Raw genomic sequence first — 18,131 nt, forward strand, 5'->3', positions numbered from 1 at the left:
ACAAGAAAAAAGGAGGACCGAGCACACCCCCATTCTCATCGACGGGGCTGTAGTAGAGTTTCAAGTTCCTTGGCATCCACATCCCAACAGACTAACATGGTCCAAGCACACCAAGACAGTCGTGAAGAGGGCACGACAAGACCTATTCCCCCTCAGGAGACTGAAAAGATTTGGCATGGGTCCTCAGATCCTCAAAAGGTTTTCCAGTTGCACCATCGAGGGCACCCTAACGGGTTGCATGGTATGACAACTGCTCGGCCTCCGACTGCAAGGCACTACAGAGGGTAGTGCGTATGGCCCAGTACATCACCGTGGCCAAGCTTCCTGCCATCCAGGACCTCTACACCAGGCGGTGTCAGATGAAGGCCCTAAAAATTGTCAAAGACTCCAGCCACCCTAGTCATAGACTGTTCTCTTTGCTACCGCACAGCAAGCGGTACCGGAGCACCAAGTCTAGGTCCAAGAGGCTCCTAAATAGCTTCTACCCCCAAGCCATAGGATTCCTGAACAGCTAATCAAATGGCTACCCAGACTATTTGCATTGTCCCCCCCCCCCCCACCCCACTCTGAAATGCTGCTACTACTCTGTTAGTATCTATGCATAGTCACTTTAATAACTCTACCTACATGTACATATTACCTCGACACCGGTGCCCCCGCACATTGACTCTGTACCGGTACCCCCTGTATATAGCCCCGCTATTTTTATAGGTGATAGGTGAAATATTCACATTGGTTGTGTAATGGTACAAGGCTACTTTGCTAGGCCAGCTTCTACACACCTTCACAATTGAATATAGAGTCAACCATTCATTTAATCAGTTTGCTGGTTAACCTATGCCATTCTCCAGGACCAGAGTTACCTGGAGTTATGACGCGTTCACTTGCTAGTCGGAACCAGGAAACTCTGAAATTTCCGACATGCTATCTGGTTGAACGCGGAACGTGTATAACTACAGTTTCTTAGTTCTGACTAGCACGTGAACGCAGAATAACTCGCCTTGCTGGCCCGCCCTTTCGCCATTCATGCAGTTGAAAATCCTGAAAAAGGTTGTGAACTGCACACAGTATATTGATTGATGCCCACAGTGCAAATGGATTAACTGGTGTATGACACATGACTTCTCCTTTTCTAAGTGGTAATTCAGGTGATCAACAAAATAATTTGTAGCCTATTGACCATGTCATAAATTGTGATCAAGTAAAACAAGGACATATGTTTGTGATAATAATGTGATATTTCAGTTTAATTTTCATTTATTTTGCAATATAGGATAAACATCATGTCTCAAAGTTAGTTAAGTTAACTATGTGGGTCATCTACATGCACAGTTGTGGGATGAACCAGCAAACTGGACCACTGTGTTCAAGTGCTGCAGCCAGAAGTCTCAAGCTTATTCAGGAATGTCGCCTGTTCTCCCCCAGATTCAAATTCTTCCAGCCATGTGTTTCCCGACAGGACATAAGAATAACTTAAAAACAACAGAAATGGTTTAATCAAACAAATCATTCATTAAAAATGAACTGTGGCATGTAATGTAAGAAACAAATCAAACAGATTAATTGTGATCCTAACCTGCCATCATCACCCAGTATTATGTCTTTTGGATTGCCTATGAATAAATACAATTTATCCTTCTTCAAACCAAGAGACGTCTGGCACATGCGGTGGGCATAGAAATCTCTCTCCGTTTTAACATCCACTTTTAAATCATTCCCTGTAAGACAGCATTAACAATATCCATTACATGATTCCTCTATCACTCTTTACTTTGTTATTCTCTCGAGGCAACACAAATAATGATTTTGGGAAAAACTGTAGTATTTACCAAGTTTATAGGCCTTTTGAATCTCCATTTTATATTTGATCAGGGTGTTCTCATCCTCTTGAATATGTTTTACTTTAATGTTGTAAACTGCAGACGGAAAACAGGGTGAAAATAAGTGGGTTTGACCAAATCTTTTTTGGTAAACATACATCTGTGGCTATTCCTATTCTATTGTAGTCATGGCCATGGGAAGATGATTAGGGGTGGGGGTGCTGCTGCTGCTGAGAATATTTTCTCCCTGTGCTGCTGACGGATATTTAGGTCCGCTCATACAGGACTAGTAAAGGCCTAGTGCACTACTTCTGTATATAAAAATTATATATATATTTTTTTTCTTCCTATAAATGATTCTGAATGATCAGGGAGTGCTGCAGCACGATCAGTACTTCTACTTCTCGCGACTATGGTTGTAGTATGTCAGAAGGGTTGATTGAAAGTCAGAGAAATGGGAGTGCTGTTTTACCAGGGTTAGTCCAAACGCAGGCTTCCTCTTCACGGTCAGAAGCTGTTAAGGACTCAGCCTTCTTCACGGATGGACAATTTTCTGTCAGATAAAATTAAGGTTGGAAACAATCTTGGGGCGACAAAACAATAGAGTTGCCCAATGCTTAAGAGAACTGGCAAGCAGGCAACATAAAAGTCAAGCTTAGGCAGAGATGCTAAACATGAAGTGAAAACATAGTACATGTGCATACTACAAAAGCAAAATAATTCCCATCGTGAAATTTATGAAACTATAAAAATAATGCATGGCTGCAAAAAATTGTTAGTAGTAATGATTTGGGCTCCCGAGTGGCGCAGCGATCTAAGGCACTGCATCTCAGTGTTAGAGGCGTCACAACAGACCCTGGTTCAATTTCAGGCTGTATCACAACCGGCCATGATTGGGAGTCCCATAGGGCGGCACACAATTGGCCCAGCATCGTCCATGTTAGGATTTGGCCGGGGTAGGCCGTCATTGTAAATAAGAATTTGTTCTTAACTGACTTGCCTAGTTAAATAAAGGTAAAATAAATGTAAACAATTATGTTGCTAATTTAATTTTGTACAGTTGTAAAGCTAAACAATGGCCATTCAATAGTTATCTTACAGTACATCCCTGAAATATCCACCAATATACAGTGGTGGTATGAAAAAAGCGTCTTACTGTCAATGCACGCGCAACCATTCTTGCTGCAGATAATGTCCTCGTCTGTGCTATTCTTAAAGGGGCTGTAGAATCTGGTGCAGCTCTTTTCTGAAACACAGAGGAATATCATTCCGTCAATATTGTTCGGGTTCCTTATCTGTTTCTGTGAAAGCGTTTTATTGACGTTACAATATGTAACTTTTTTGGGCGACCCAACCAAATTCGTTTTCTTACACCAGCTTTAAACAGTTGAAAAAACAATATTTTTGGTTATGGAAAATATATTTCACAGAGGTTAAGATGATTTAGATGGTTCAATGATTCTCTACACTATACTTACATATTTTGTCACATAAACAGAAATTAGGCAAACTATTACAATTTTAGCAACCAGGAAATGGCAGAGCGATTTCTGCACAGTGCACCTTTAATAATTGTACAGTCTAAATTTTACATCAGACTCAAATGTTGACACGATGTTGTAAATAAAGATTTTTTTACATAAATTCCAGGGGATTCAAATGTCCCCTATCAGTGCGGTGGAAAGTAGCAGCACATGCCAGGTTTTTGACTGGTGGGGCACACAGTCAACTTAGTGTTTTTATTTTAAAAAACTGGGAATATAAAGATACATAAGTGGTTGGACACAAGAACTTCAAATAGAAATTCAGAGCATTTTTTGAAACAGTTGTGTTGAACTCTCAAATCAATGGTGGGCCGAACCAAGGACAACCCGTACATTGAAGGGATCTTACCTGATTGGTAATAGGAATACACCTTAATTGAAGAAGGCTGTAGGAGGCGCACAGTAAATTCTTGATACAGAGTCACTGGTACGCAGTAATCAGAGTTAGGACTAGGAGATAGCTGAAGAGAATGGAAAAAAAGGCATACACTCACTGTACAAAACATTAAGAACACCTTCCTAATATTGTCTCAAGGCTTAAAAATCCTTCTTTAACCTGTCTCCTCCCCTTCATCTACACTGATTGAAGAGGATTTAACAAGTGACCAATAAGGGATCATAGCTTTCACCTGGTCAGGCTGTCATGGAAAGAGCAGGTGTTTATAATGTTTTGTACACTCAGTGTATAGGCTATGGTTATGACACAAAGTCTTCGACTGATCAGTTTACATGGTCAGGAAAAACTTGTCTTACCTTAGGGCCCAGTGTTTTTCCTGGTCAAGTAACCTGTACCTTCCAATTTGCATGCCAATACATCACATTTTTACATCCATAATGCTCTATGGTGCTTTCTTAGTTGTTGTAGTTCTAATGCAGGTTGTTTAAAAAAAGAAATTGTTTCTTCAGTTTTTTATCTAACTTAGAATGCCCCTTAGTCTCTATCTCTGCCAGTGTTCTCAATAGGTTTCCCAATTACTTACATCGTATATGTGAATAATGAGCGATCCTTTATCAGAAAGCTCCTTGTCCAGTTGGTAGAAGTCAATCAACTTGTCCTTGCGAGACAACAACTACAAACACAGAAAAATATGGAATATTCTGTAGCTCAGAGTTCAATGATCAATTAGTGAAGGAGTATATCATTTTATTGTGTATAGTGTATCAAATCAAATGTATTCATATAGGCCTTCGTACATCAGCTGATATCTCAAAGTGCTGTACAGAAACCCAGCCTAAAACCCCAAACAGCAAGCAATGCAGGTGTAGAAGCACGGTGGCTAGGAAAAACTCCCTAGAAAGGCCAAAACCTAGGAAGAAACCTAGAGAGGAACCAGGCTATGAGGGGTGGCCAGTCCTCTTCTGGCTGTGCCGGGTGGAGATTATAACAGAACATGGCCAAGATGTTCAAATGTTGATAAATGACCAGCATGGTCAAATAATAATAGATACTAATAATAGATACATGAAAAGGATACTTTCTACATACTGCTACTTTGTTTTGCTACTTTGTTTTGATGACTGTACCTCATTAAGACTTGTATAGTCAGGCACAAAACCTGAAGGAAGAGATACATCCAGAATGGTCATCTTGTTGGAGGTCCCTTCAAGAGGCCTACATTTAGAGAGAGAGATACATATTTAATATGTTAATTCAGATCTTCCACACCACCAACACTACTGTAAATACATTTACATAAAGTACTTCTATACCCATCAGTCACTTCCAAAACTTCTACCACAATACATACTGTAAGCATATGCACAAGGGAACAACAAGGGAACATCTGAGATCCTCAAATATCTGTGTTCTCAATCTATGAGAGGTTTCCTGTATGTTCTATGTAGCTGCAGATAAATGTGTAATTATGTAGTTTTCCTCTCTACTGTCTGCTCTCTACTGTCTGCTAACATAACAGGATCATATCATTCACATGTACATGCACGTACAGTATACTGTAACTTCCCTTAGTTCTCACCTAACACATATGGTCAGTTTGTAGACACCGACAACACCCTCTGGAGCCTTTGCTTCATCTGCAACAAACAGAGCAGTTACATCCAAAGTGCACTGGCAAAAAAAGGGTTGTAATTAAAATATGATATGATCAAAAAACAGCGATAACATAAAGACACTTGGACAAAAGGGGTTGAGTAAGCTATTCCTCAGAAAAACAGGAACATACGGATCTTTTCTATTGAATGGCTCATGTTAAATCCTTTGCAAACTGACTGCTCTTTCACAAGCATGGCGTAGTATGTTGTCAGGACCTGAAAAGAGCACAATGATGACAGTATCAGAATTCTTACAGTATGTCGTAGATATAATTTTATCATGAGTTTGGGAAGAATATTCAAACGAATCAAGTATACTACATTAACTGAAATGTTTATTCTGCACAAATATCCAAATACAGCTGGAATGATCCACACACCTTTAATTTTGCTTTCCCTGACCCCTTTGCTTCAAAAGTGAAATCCGTCAGCTGTGATATCTGCAGTAATCAAGTGCATATGAAATAAAGCCACTACAATCAAAAGCCACTACACCATATTTGCCTGTGTTGTTCAAATTGGTTTGCTAGTCCAATGTAACTCACCCTTTCAGATCGTGACATAAACCTGGATCTCTGGTCTAAATTCCATTTGATAGAGTTGCTTTGGCTCGTGCGGACAGGGCTTCTGACAGACAAGCTTACACTTATGTCATTACCCGGTGGGACAGGCTTCTGTTTTTGGAACAGAGAAAGGGCCTGGAACACCACTATGGTGCACTGGAGAGAGAAACATAAAGCAAGTAGAGGGGATAGAAGGGAGTGGGGTGGGGATGAGGGGGAGGGAGACAAGAGCGTAAACCATTGAAATGACAGACTGTGTTTACTTCCATTAGTAGTACCATTTTCTGTCTATATTGTGTTGTTACCTGTGTGTTCCCAAATTGTCCATTTGCTCGACTCTTGGCCACCAGCCAGTCACTCACAGCCTCTGATCTCTTAAGCTCACCCAGTGTCACGAGGGCTGAAAGTGCATACCCTGTTGCCTCCACCCCTTTATCATTATTTACACCCCAATGAGTGCCCTCTGAGGAAAGATGGATAGAGAGAGGTACAGGGTGAAAGTCTGATAGATACAGGAAAAATAACTAACAGAGAGAGATTTAATGTCAAAGAAATAAGAATTTGATGTTTAAGGATCCCCATTATTGGGCTCCCGAGTGGCGCAGTAGTCTAAGACACTGCATCTCAATGCTAGAGGCGTCACCACAGACATCCTGGTTCGAATCCATGCTGTATCACAACCGGCCCTGATTGGGAGGCGCATAATTGGCCCAGCGTCGTCCGTGTTTGGCCGGTGTAGGCCTCATTGTAAATAACAATTTGTTCTTAACTTACTTGCCTAGTTATATAAAGGTTAAATTAAAAATAAATAAATAGCCGACGCCAATGGCGGCAGCTAGTCTTACTGGGGTCCGACACATAACAAAAAAGAAAAGACATTACAGACAAGACTAATAAGACTAAAATACATTACTAATAAGACTAACAGACAAGACTAATACAATTAATATTCCTAATATTGAGCTGCACCCCGTTTGACCCTCAAAACAGCTTCAATTCAACGTGGCGTGGACTACAAGTTGTCGAAAGCGTTCCACAGGGATGCTGGACCATGTTGACTCCAATGCTTCCCACAGTTGTGTCATGTTGGCTGGATGTCCTTTGGGTGGTGGACCATTCTTGATACACATGGGAAACGGTTGAGCCTGAAAAAAACAGCAGCGTTGCAGTTCTAGACACACTCAAACTGGTGCACGTGGCACCTACTACCACACCCTGTTCAGGGGCACTTAAATCTTTTGTCTTGCCCTCTGAATGGCTCACATACACAATCCATGTCTCAATTGCCTCAAGGCTTAAAAATCCTTCTTTAACCACTGATTGAAATGGATTGAACAAGTGACATCAATAAGGGATCATAGCATTCACCTGGTCATGGAATTATTATTATTTATTTTTTACCTTTCTTTAACTAGGCAAGTCAGTTAAGAACAAATTCTTATTTACAATGACGGCCTACACAGGTATTCCTAATGTTTTGTACACTCAGTATTTTGAGAACACAATAAAATGGCTTTAAGAGATAACTGGGGGAAACAATGGATGAAAGAAACACAATATCATTAGCACTGAACAAATTACCTGTGCTAACTTCATCTAATTTTTTTAAGAGTTTATCTTTCCATTCATCTTTTTTAGTCAGTGCCAGGGCATAGGAAGATATGGCTACAGAGTAGGGACTGGATTGAGCATGAAGTGCATTAAATATGTAATCTGAGGCTTTCTTCATGGCTCCATCTAGGCCCTATGAGAAACACACACAGGAGAAGAATGACACCGTAATGAGACTAATCATTTGTTAACAGTTTGACCTCTTAATTTTAACACTGTAACAACAAACACAATTCCATACTCATCGCAGAATAGAGGTCCACATTACTGAGCAGCACACTAGTCTTCACTGAAACCATCAACCATGCATCACCTTAAAGTTATTTATCTTAAATTTACCATGACTCTATCCTTACAGATCCTGAGGGTCTCTTGCATGGCTATCAGAACAAAAGCAGTTGTTGCCACATCGCCTTCCTCATATATCGCTCCCTGAGTGGAGATGGAAGAACTAGATTTTAGTCAAGGAAATTATAGCTTTGAACATAGTACAATATTTTGTACCCAACTTGTGCTTACGTAGCCTGAAATATACAAAAGTCTACAGGACAAATAGTACATTTCAAAAGGGATTTACCAAACATGTTTGCTTGACATGATTTTATGTTTTATATTTCTAATAGTGGACAAAAAGTATAAATGAGATAAACAACTTTACTGTGAGCCTCGGACTATTGATTGGAGCGTCTTCTTGAAAAATTCCTGCAGAGTTCTGTTTTTTTACAAGGAACTCCAAAGGTTTGCACACTCTATTATCCTCCACGTTCCCAAACATATACACCATTGCAAACACCTTGGCAGTGTAAGCTGTCACCCTGGGGACCAAGACACAGTATTGTCTATTCTGGAACCTGACGAGTCATATCATACAGTAAGTCTGATGTAAGCAGTCCTGTGTGGCTCAGTTTGTATGAGCTTAAATTTGAGAACTAAATTGTATTGTATGAACATTCTTAAAATAACTGAAAAACTTGAAAATCGTGTCGTTTTAAAATGTGATTATCCATAGGGTTGATTTTCATAAGTTTAGGAATCAGAAAGCTGATGTGTGGCTCTCTGTTTCACAAGAGAAGGCTGATGTGTTTAACAATTGTAACTAACCACCATAATGCAGGTAAAGCCATCTGAGACCTGATGAGCATGTAGACAATCTACAATGATACACAACCATTCATGCAACTGCATACACCAATGACAAACGAGGCCCAGTGAGACGAAACAGATTCATGAGAAACAGATAAATTCACTTACCATGTGCTTGGTATTCTGCTATTTCTATATGGCGAATAAGTGTCATCAGAGTTTCTGTAACCAAGGTGGTTTTGATAGCCTACGGAAAACAACATGAGTGGGGGTGAAATTTGGAGAAAGAGAGGAAGAGAAAAGGACAACATTTGATTATATGTGATACAATTAAAAGTGCCTTAATAATAACAATAAGCTATTCCTTTATCTGAATGTTGATAATACCATCTGTGTACTCAATTGATGTCTGATCAGAGTTCAATTGGTTATACCTAGGGATTCCTATAGGGGCGCACGGGGCTTCCCAGCTCACTCATTACAAGTGGCTTGAAGCCGAAGCTACATCTCCGTGTGATTTATTTCTATATTTCCTCCTTTCAGGGGTATAACATGTACACATGTCCACCAAAGAAAGCAGGTGATGCCTCTATGGTACAGTATACTTACCTTGATCTACATATTTAAGGGCCTCAGCTCTCCTCTCCACTCCTACCTCCTCCCAGGCATTGGCGTGATCCAGGTAGTGTGTGGCGATGATGGGGGCAGTCATTGAAACCAGGTTCTGCTCTACACAGCCACCTGGCATCTTAATGAGTTTACTCAGTACTGCACCACCAATGGAGTTGATTACTGTATCTGCCAGGGAGTCCCCTAATCAAAGACAACATTTTAAACTTGTGTGTTTTCTTATTTTAGAAAGGCAAATTCCAAATACTGTAATCTATTTGACATCGTTCATGCTAGTGTAACAGCATAGCTTCCGTCCCTCTCCTCGCCCCTACCTGGGCTCAAACCAGAGACCCTCTGCACACATCAACAACTGACACCCACAAAGCATCGTTACCCATCGCGCCACAAAAGCCGGCCCTTCTAGAGCAAGGGGAACAACTACTTCAAGGTCTCAGAGCGAGTGACGTCACCGATTGAAACGCTATTAGCGCGCACCACCGCTAACTAGCTAGCCATTTTACATCGGTTACACTAGCTACAAAATTGTAATCAATTGATCAGGTTTCCCCGATATATGCAGCCTATACCAGATTATGCTTATAAGCCCACATGTACATTATTTTGTCATATGTACACTGGGCCTGGTAGAACCAGACAGATCACTGCGTTAACGATTGCGCCGGAGGGGAGGGCTGCCATCTTATCGGCTCTCAACTAACCATGCTATTTTGTTTGTTTTTTCGCGTTAGTCTTAACTTATTTTGTACATAATGTTGTTGCTACCGTCTCTTATGACCGAAAAGAGCTTCTGGACATCAGAACTGCCATTTCTCTCCTCAAACTGGACAAAAAGTTATTCTTCAACAAGTCGGACGGGAGGGATATACTACTACGGACACCCGACCAGCCCCAGATCCCTGTGATTCGCTGGAGAAGGAAACAGAGATTTAGTGGAAAAAAATCTGGGTGTCTTGTGAGGATCAGGCGACGAGTGGTTAATCTGCCCTTGCCTTCCGTCCTGCTAGCTAACGTTCAATCGCTGGAAAATAAATAGGAAGAGCTGAAAGCATGTATATCCTCCAAACGGGACATTAAAAACTGTAATATCTTATGTTTCACCAAGTCGTGGCCAAATGACGACATTAAGAACATAGAGCTGGCCATACAGTCCATCAGCAGGACAGAACAGCAGCCTCTGGTAAGACACAAGGCGGGGGCCTATGCATATATGTGAACAACAGCTGGTGCACGATATCTAAGGAAGTCTCTAGGTTTTGCTCGCCTGAGGTAGTGTGGTCTACAGCTCATCATGAGATATTCTATCGACCTAGAGAAAACCTAGATTTTTCATCTATATTTTTCGTAGCTGTCTACATACCACCACAAACCGATGCTGGCACTAAAACCACGCTCAATGAGCTGTATACTGCCATAAGCAAACAGGAAACCGCTCATCCAGAGGCGGCGCTCCTGGTGGCACATCTGACCATAATTCTATCCTCCTGATTCCTGCTTACAAGAAAAAAATTAAGCAGGAAGCACCAGTGACTCGGTCTATAAAGAAGTGGTCAGATGAAGCAGATGCTGAACTACAGGACTGCTTTGCTAGCACAGACTGGAATATGTTCCAGGATTCTTCCGATGGCATTGAGGAGTACACCACATCAGTCACTGGCTTTATCAATAAGTGCATTAAGGACCTTGTCCCCCCCAGTGACTGTACATACATACCCCAACCAGAAGCCATGGATTACAAGCAACCGCTATCAAGGAGAGGGACTCTAACCGAGAGCTTATAAGAAATCCCGCTATGCCCTCCGGCGAACCATCAAACAGGCAAAGCGTCAATACAGGAGTAAGATTGAGCCGGTGTAGTACAATTCAGACACTCGTCGGATGTGGCAGGGCTTGCAAACTATTACAAACTACAAAGAGAAGCACAGCTAAGAGCAGCCCAGTGACATGAGCCTACCAGACGAGCTAAATAACATCTATGCTTCGCTTCGAGGCAAGTAACACTGAAACATGCATGAGAGCATCAGCTGTTCCGGATGACTGTGTGATCACCGAATGAACACTAAGGTAACCTGCTTAAATGACGGCAGAGCCGTAGCACTCACGTCTGTAGCCATGAAATGCTTTGAAAGGCTGGTCATGGCTCACATCAACACCATTATCCTAGAAACCCTAGACCCACTCCAAATTGTATATTGTACACCAACAGATCCACAGATGATGCAATCTCTATTGCACTCCACACTGCCCTTCCCACCTGGACAAAAGGAACACCTATGTGAGAATTCTATTCATTGACTACAGCTCAGTGTTCAACACCATAGTGCCCTTAAAGCTCATCACTAAGCTAAGGACCCTGGGACTTAAACCCCTCCCTCTGTAACTGGATCCTGGACTTCCTGAAGGGCCTCCCCCAGGTGGTAAAGGTAGGTAACAACACATCCGCCACGCTGATCCTCTACACGGGGTCCCCTCAGAGGTGCATGCTCAGCCCCCTCCTGTACTCCCTGTTCACTCATGATTGCACGGCCAGGCACGACTCCAACAGCATCATTAAGTTTGCTGATGACACAACAGTGTCACCGACAACGTGTGGTGCAAGGACAACAACCTCTCCCTCAATGTGATCATGACAAAGGAGATGATTGTGGACTACAGGAAAAGGAGGACCGAGTATGCCCCCATTCTCATCGACAGGGCTGTAGTGGAGCAGGTTGAGAGCTTCAAGTTCCTTGGCGTCCACATCACCAGAAACTAACATGGTCCAAGCACACCAAGACAGTCGTGAAGAGGGCACGACAAAACCTATTCCTTCTCAGGAGACTGAACAGATTTGGCATGGGTCCTCAGATCCTCAAAAGGTTTTACAGTGTCACCATCGAGAGCATCCTGAAGGGTTGCATCACTGCCTGGTATGGCAACTGCTTGGCCACCGACTGCAAGGCACTACAGAGGGTAGTGCGTACGGCCCAGTACATCACTGGGGCCAAGCTTCCTGCCATCCAGGACCTCCATTCCAGGCGGTGTCAGAGGAAGGCCCTACAAATTGTCAAAGACTCCAGCCACCCTAGTCAGACTGTTTTCTCTGCTACCGTACGGCAAGCGGTACCGGAGCGCCAAGTCTAGGTCCAACAGGCTCATAAATAGCTTCTACCCACAAGTCATAAGACTCCTGAACAGCTAATCAAATGGCTACCCAGACTATTTGCATTGCCCCCCCTCTGTAACATTGCTACTACTCTAAGTAATTATCTATGCATAGTCACTTTAATAACTCTACCTACATGTACATATTTCCTCAATTACCTCGACACCGGTGCCCCTGCACATTGACTTCGACTCTGTACCGGTACCCCCTGTATATAGACACCCTATTGTTATTTACTGCTGTTCTTTAATTATTTGTTATTCTTATCTCTTACTTTTTTTGTTGTTGGTATTTTCTTAAAAGTGCATTGTTGGTTAAGGGCTTGTAAGTAAGCATTTCACCTGTTGGATTCGGCGCATGTGACAAATAAAATTTGATTTGATTGTATTTCACCACTATTTCACTTCACATATCAGTCTGGCCTACTTCTGTTTTGAGCCAACGTCTGTAATGAGGGGCATTATTTAAAACGAACTTGTCTGCAATTGGATCACCATCAACCAATCAGAGGACGGCCTAATTCAAAGCACAGTGTTTGGCCACGTAGCATTTTGTCCTAAACCCACCCTTTGCTTCTGAGAGGATGGTGTTTTGACTGGTCATTATTCCAAATACCCATCTATTGGAGGAAGGCCAGACTGATACACGAAGTGAAACAGAATGGTAAACGCAGCGTTGAGGCTGGTTCCACAAGGCTACACACTGACAGCAAAACATCAAAAAGCATTGGATTGTTTTATTAATGTTTTCTTTTAAATATATAGTAGGCACAACACACTTTTATTATTATTATTAGAATAATCAATCTGTTAGGTTGAGGATACCTTCTATAGTGATGTAAGTACTTGACACTGTGTCTGGAAGCATGTTCTTCAGGTTAATGTAAACTTCTCCTGTCTGCTTCCCTGTTTCATTTGAGAGGGAACAACACAAATATAACCAATTATATGTTCACACCTACATAATTCAAACCAATGTTGTTGATATCATAGATTTAGGCCTCTGTGTAATCTCAGGAGGACATTCTGGCACATTCTCGACAATAGCCTTAATATATTTGAAAGGAGTGGTTCAGGATTTTACAACTTGATGTTAGATGACGCCTCAACCTGAAAGTATTCTATGGGCCAGGAGAGACTGTAATCCATAGTTCGGTTTTCTTTAAATGGCCACTTCAAACCAGTTACATTTAGCCAACAATCAATGGATGTGATGGAGCCATTTGAGCATGTTTTTTTCCCCTCAGAACAAATCGCCTGAAATCAACTCCATATTTGGTTTGATCTTACTTACAGGTGATAAGGCAATTTTAATGTAAAAACATACATTGGCCATACTTCCATTGATTGTTTGTAGTGGCTGAAGTTAGCTGAATTTTGTAGTGGCTGTTTAAAGAAACCCGAACCATGGATTACAGTTTCTCTCGCCCATAGAATACTTTCAAGGTGAGGAACCATCTAACATCAAGTTGTAAAATCCTGAACCACTCCTTTATTTAAGCCCTAATAGAGGGTGCAAAAGCTGTTTTGGTCCAAACCATTCATAAAATTTGGTTCCAACATCCTTTCCTCTAGTGTGGCCTTCTCCACTCCCTCTGACTATGATATGAGAAGAAACAGGGAGAGAGAGAAACATTTTAAAGAAACATTTTATGTGTCATCAACTAAACTGTGAGCATCACGAGCAGGTGCAGGCAGCCTCACCACAACAAGAAGTTGTTTCTCTATGCCATCTCTATAATACTCGCTCCGGGCCGTTACAGTGATTTGGTGTTTGCCTGGTTTCATGGGAATGACAGTGAAATACAGGACTTTCTGTGACTTTTTGTCCACATGAACTATTTCCTTGTAGGATCCTCTGTAATTCGTTGCAGTGCACAGACCCTCACTGGCCTTTAACAAAACTGTGACCTACAAATAGAGATAAGGAGAAGTTATTTTAGTTGTGCCTAAAGCAGGGGAGAATGTCCCCTCTCATTGAAGCCACGGAAGTTCAACGCCGACCGCAGTACTGCAGGCCTTGTTTGCAGTAAATAGGATCCCCCATTATAGTGAATGGAAAAATGACAATCTGTGTAAAAATAGAAATTGAAGACAATGATGGTACCAATAATGGTTTCTAATACACCATGTGTATGTCCTTGAACTGATTGTTTTTAAATCACATACAGAAGTTATAAGGATAATTTAGTTGATAATGGCATTCTGCATTACCCCGGTCGGCCTTCAACTTGAGTCACTCAATGAGAGGAAGCAGCACTGAGATGGCCTGCAACATCACTTCCTGGAGTAGGTCAAACTGTGCATGTTATGTCGCCATCTTAACCGAATTCATTTGGCTTCGATGCGCTATTGAGTCTTCACATAGGAATGAATGGTGTCACGTGATCGATGGCTTTGTCCATTCATATATATATATATATATATATATATATATATATATATATATATATATATATAGTCATCGGCCTAAAGTGACTGCCTTACTGATCAAGTGACTTCAAACAAGACATCTACCTTTTGAGAATCTTCATCATAGTTGTGTATAACTACTTTGATCTGCACTTGCTCTCTGTTTACAACAGAGTATGGTAGGCGCAGGTCCACATAGAAGTTCTTCACAACAGTCATTTCTACAGGTTCTGCTACACATACACCTGCAAACAGAAAAATATAGTTTTAACGAATGTGTTTCAGACTGATCATGTCATGATACATAACAAGTTGTTAATTGTCAACTGAGGTTGTTTTATAATGGCCAAAGAGGTACAACCGGTGATATTTTCTGCTGCTCGATGGTCATTTCAATGAATCCTTTGATTCTTGAAAAATATAACATAAGTCCCTTATGAGCTTATGCAGTACAACTGTCTTACTTCATCATAACTCAAACAGGGCCAGATTAACCTTTTGGGCAAACATTTACCTAAGCTTTTGGTGGTGCATTTAACATTTGAATAAACTATAATTAAAATAGACCCAAATGAAACCTTAAGGGACAAGTTAGCTTTTTTACCAAATCTCTATTTTTTTTATGTAAATGTAAGGTTATAGAAGTGCCCAGACACCCCACCAGAGAGTAATACTGGCGATACTTTCCATGAGCGAGCATACATGTGCTATCTATAAACACAACGAGTATGAGAAAGCACGCTCATGCTCACACAAGAAAAAGTATCTCTTTCCAACAAAATGGAATATAACATTGCAGATAAAGTTCAGAAGGAAACAATTTCATGTGTACAACACCTAAATACCAGCATCACTATACTGAGAGTATTGACATTTCTAAAAGGATGAAATGTGTTTTTGGAGCCTTTGTTCATGTTTTATCTGTGCCCCGGCACCACAGAACAAGCCTGAGGAAGTCTATAGCTGGTGGACTAAGCTTCTCAAAAACAAGTGATATTGCTAAAAATAAAGGTTCTGGACTATATAACATTCCATTTAAAAAAAATTGAGATTAGGTAAAAAAAAAAAAATGCTAACTTGTTCTTTAAGCCAGCATTGTATGGTTTCAAAATAAAACAAGTGAAACATTGTCATAGTGCAAAATAATTGTGCAAAGTGCAACAAATACTTTTAACCACATTATAATCTCACAGTATGACACAATTTGAAACTTTTCTTCAACAATGTGCAGTATAACTTATACAGTGGTGTTAATTTAACTACGGTTTTGTAAACTGATTAATGCATAAATATTCAGCCTGGTTGCTCTGAGTAGATGTTTTTTTGTGTCCCTCCAATTCCTACGATATGTTATGTTTGGTATACTTACTTAGATAGTGTTACGGATACAAGTATTCTGTGTGTATTTCTTTTCTCTCCTTCTCCCCTACTCACAGGTGACAATCATCATTCCCCAATCAGTCATCAATCAGTCACTAATCAGAAGACACCTGCTCCTTTTCCCTTACCCAATCACAGTTCCTTTCCCTTGGTTTAAAAACCCTGTCAGTTGTTTTTTCTAGAACAATATTTCTGTAAATGCCATATGTCTGTGGAGCTCTTGTGTGGTTTAGCATCTACATGTCACTTTGTCCCCACCTGTGAGTATTGTGTTTGTTATGGTGTTTGTTTGATAGTGGGAAAAGGGGGTAACCAGACAGGTCGCCCATGGGCATACACTACCCGTAGGTAAACTTTGTTAAATACACTAGTTAGAACTGGGCGGACCACCCACTGTATTTTTGGTTAGTTAGCTGTTGTTGAAATGGGCTAATCTAGCTTAGGGGTGTTTTTGGATGCTTATTGTTTCTTTCCTTGGGTCCAGCTCAGCCCATTTTCCTGCCCCCCCTCCCCCCAATGACAGTATGTTTACTAATAAACCCTGAGTTTGACGGTAGATTTGAGTTGTTGTGGTTATTTGTTCTCACTGTTACGTTTTCACTATTATAATTTGCGTGAGTTGTGTTTCGGGTCCATTACCACCCCCCCCCCCCCCCCCCACCCCCCCCAGACTGTCAGGCTAAAGGGATTCGTAACAGACAAACGAAAGAAGGGAGGTTGGTCGGGGAGGATACGTGGGCATATGACGCAAAATGTGAGCCTGCCTTTGCACACGAATGCTGATGACTGGACTTTGTTCAACAATCAAGACACAACTTTTTGCTTCTGAAGCATAGATGAGAATTTAACTACGACTTGTGGCAAGTGGGTTCAGAAAAACAAAGACAAAAAATGTAGACAAACAATTTAACATTTTAGTTGATGTTATACCACCACCGAAAACTGTATTTTGGAGACTGGAATGTCAAAGGGACAGGTGCTCTGCCAGTGATGTAAAGTACTTAAGTATTTTTACTTAAGTAGTTTTTTGTGGTATTGACTTGTCCACATTTTGTTACGTTACAGCCTTATTCTAAAATGGTTTAAATAAAAATAAATCCTCAGCAATCTACACACAATATACCCCATAATGACAAATCAAAAACCGGTTATTTTTTTCTGGCAAATATATTAAAAAAAGAAATAGCTTATTTATTTAGATGTTTCTACAACTTGATTGGAGTCCACCTGTGGCAAATTAAATTGATTGTACATGATTTGGAAAGGCACACACCTGTCTATACAAGGTCCCGCAGATGACACTGCAAGTCAGAGCAAAACCAAGCCATGAGGTCGAAGGAATTGTCCGTAGAGCTACGAGACAGGATTGTGTCGAGGCACAGATCCGGGGAAGGCTACCAAAACGTTTCTGAGAATTCAAGGTCCCCAAGAACAGTGGCCTCCATCATTCTTAAATGGAAGAAGTTTGGAACCACCAAGACTTCCTAGAGCTAGCCGCCTTGGTCAGTTAGGTGACAAAGAACATGATGGTCACTGACAGAGCTCTAGAGTTCCTCTGTGGAGATGGGAGAACCTTCCAGAAGGACAACCATCACCGGAGGACTCAAACAATCAGGCATTTATGGTAGAGTGACTAGGTGGAAGCCACTCCTCAGTAAACGCCACATGACAGCCTGCTTGGCGTTTGCCAAAAGACACCTAACGACTCTCAGACCATGAGAAACAAGATTCTCTGGACTGATGAAACCAAGATTGAACTCTTTGGCCTGAATGCCAAGCGTCACGTCCGCAAGAAACCTGGCACCATCCCTACGGGGAAGCATGGTGGTTGCGGCATCATGCTGTGGGGTTTTTCAGCGGCAGGGACTGGGAGACTAGTCAGGATCGAGGGA

General features: G+C 41.3%; 1 protein-coding gene across 2 annotated transcripts in view; it reads right to left on the minus strand.

Annotated features, from left to right (window-relative positions):
- Positions 1-1,219: 1,219 nt before the first annotated feature.
- The window catches only part of LOC129813850 (complement C3-like), a 58,414-nt gene continuing 41,502 nt past the window's right edge, over positions 1,220-18,131 (minus strand). Inside the window, exons 19-40 of one of the 2 annotated variants that reach the window (XM_055866421.1) lie at positions 14,965-15,104; positions 14,152-14,358; positions 13,986-14,046; positions 13,273-13,353; positions 9,283-9,486; positions 8,842-8,920; positions 8,249-8,405; positions 7,930-8,022; positions 7,561-7,723; positions 6,285-6,442; positions 5,962-6,135; positions 5,797-5,856; positions 5,548-5,632; positions 5,341-5,398; positions 4,889-4,976; positions 4,345-4,434; positions 3,714-3,825; positions 2,977-3,066; positions 2,293-2,373; positions 1,830-1,916; positions 1,577-1,718; positions 1,220-1,472 (exon numbers count right to left, since the gene is read on the minus strand). In XM_055866421.1, coding sequence (XP_055722396.1) covers positions 1,367-1,472; positions 1,577-1,718; positions 1,830-1,916; positions 2,293-2,373; positions 2,977-3,066; positions 3,714-3,825; positions 4,345-4,434; positions 4,889-4,976; positions 5,341-5,398; positions 5,548-5,632; positions 5,797-5,856; positions 5,962-6,135; positions 6,285-6,442; positions 7,561-7,723; positions 7,930-8,022; positions 8,249-8,405; positions 8,842-8,920; positions 9,283-9,486; positions 13,273-13,353; positions 13,986-14,046; positions 14,152-14,358; positions 14,965-15,104 — 2,516 coding nt within the window. In that variant the 3' untranslated portion in view covers positions 1,220-1,366. Of the gene's footprint in view, positions 1,473-1,576; positions 1,719-1,829; positions 1,917-2,292; positions 2,374-2,976; positions 3,067-3,713; positions 3,826-3,854; positions 4,232-4,344; positions 4,435-4,888; positions 4,977-5,340; positions 5,399-5,547; positions 5,633-5,796; positions 5,857-5,961; positions 6,136-6,284; positions 6,443-7,560; positions 7,724-7,929; positions 8,023-8,248; positions 8,406-8,841; positions 8,921-9,282; positions 9,487-13,272; positions 13,354-13,985; positions 14,047-14,151; positions 14,359-14,964; positions 15,105-18,131 lie in introns of those variants that run through there. The other variant, XM_055866422.1, reaches the window with a different exon arrangement.

This window comes from Salvelinus fontinalis, chromosome 17 (genome assembly GCF_029448725.1).
Source record: "Salvelinus fontinalis isolate EN_2023a chromosome 17, ASM2944872v1, whole genome shotgun sequence".
In the NCBI taxonomy this organism is placed as follows: Eukaryota; Metazoa; Chordata; class Actinopteri; order Salmoniformes; family Salmonidae; genus Salvelinus; species Salvelinus fontinalis.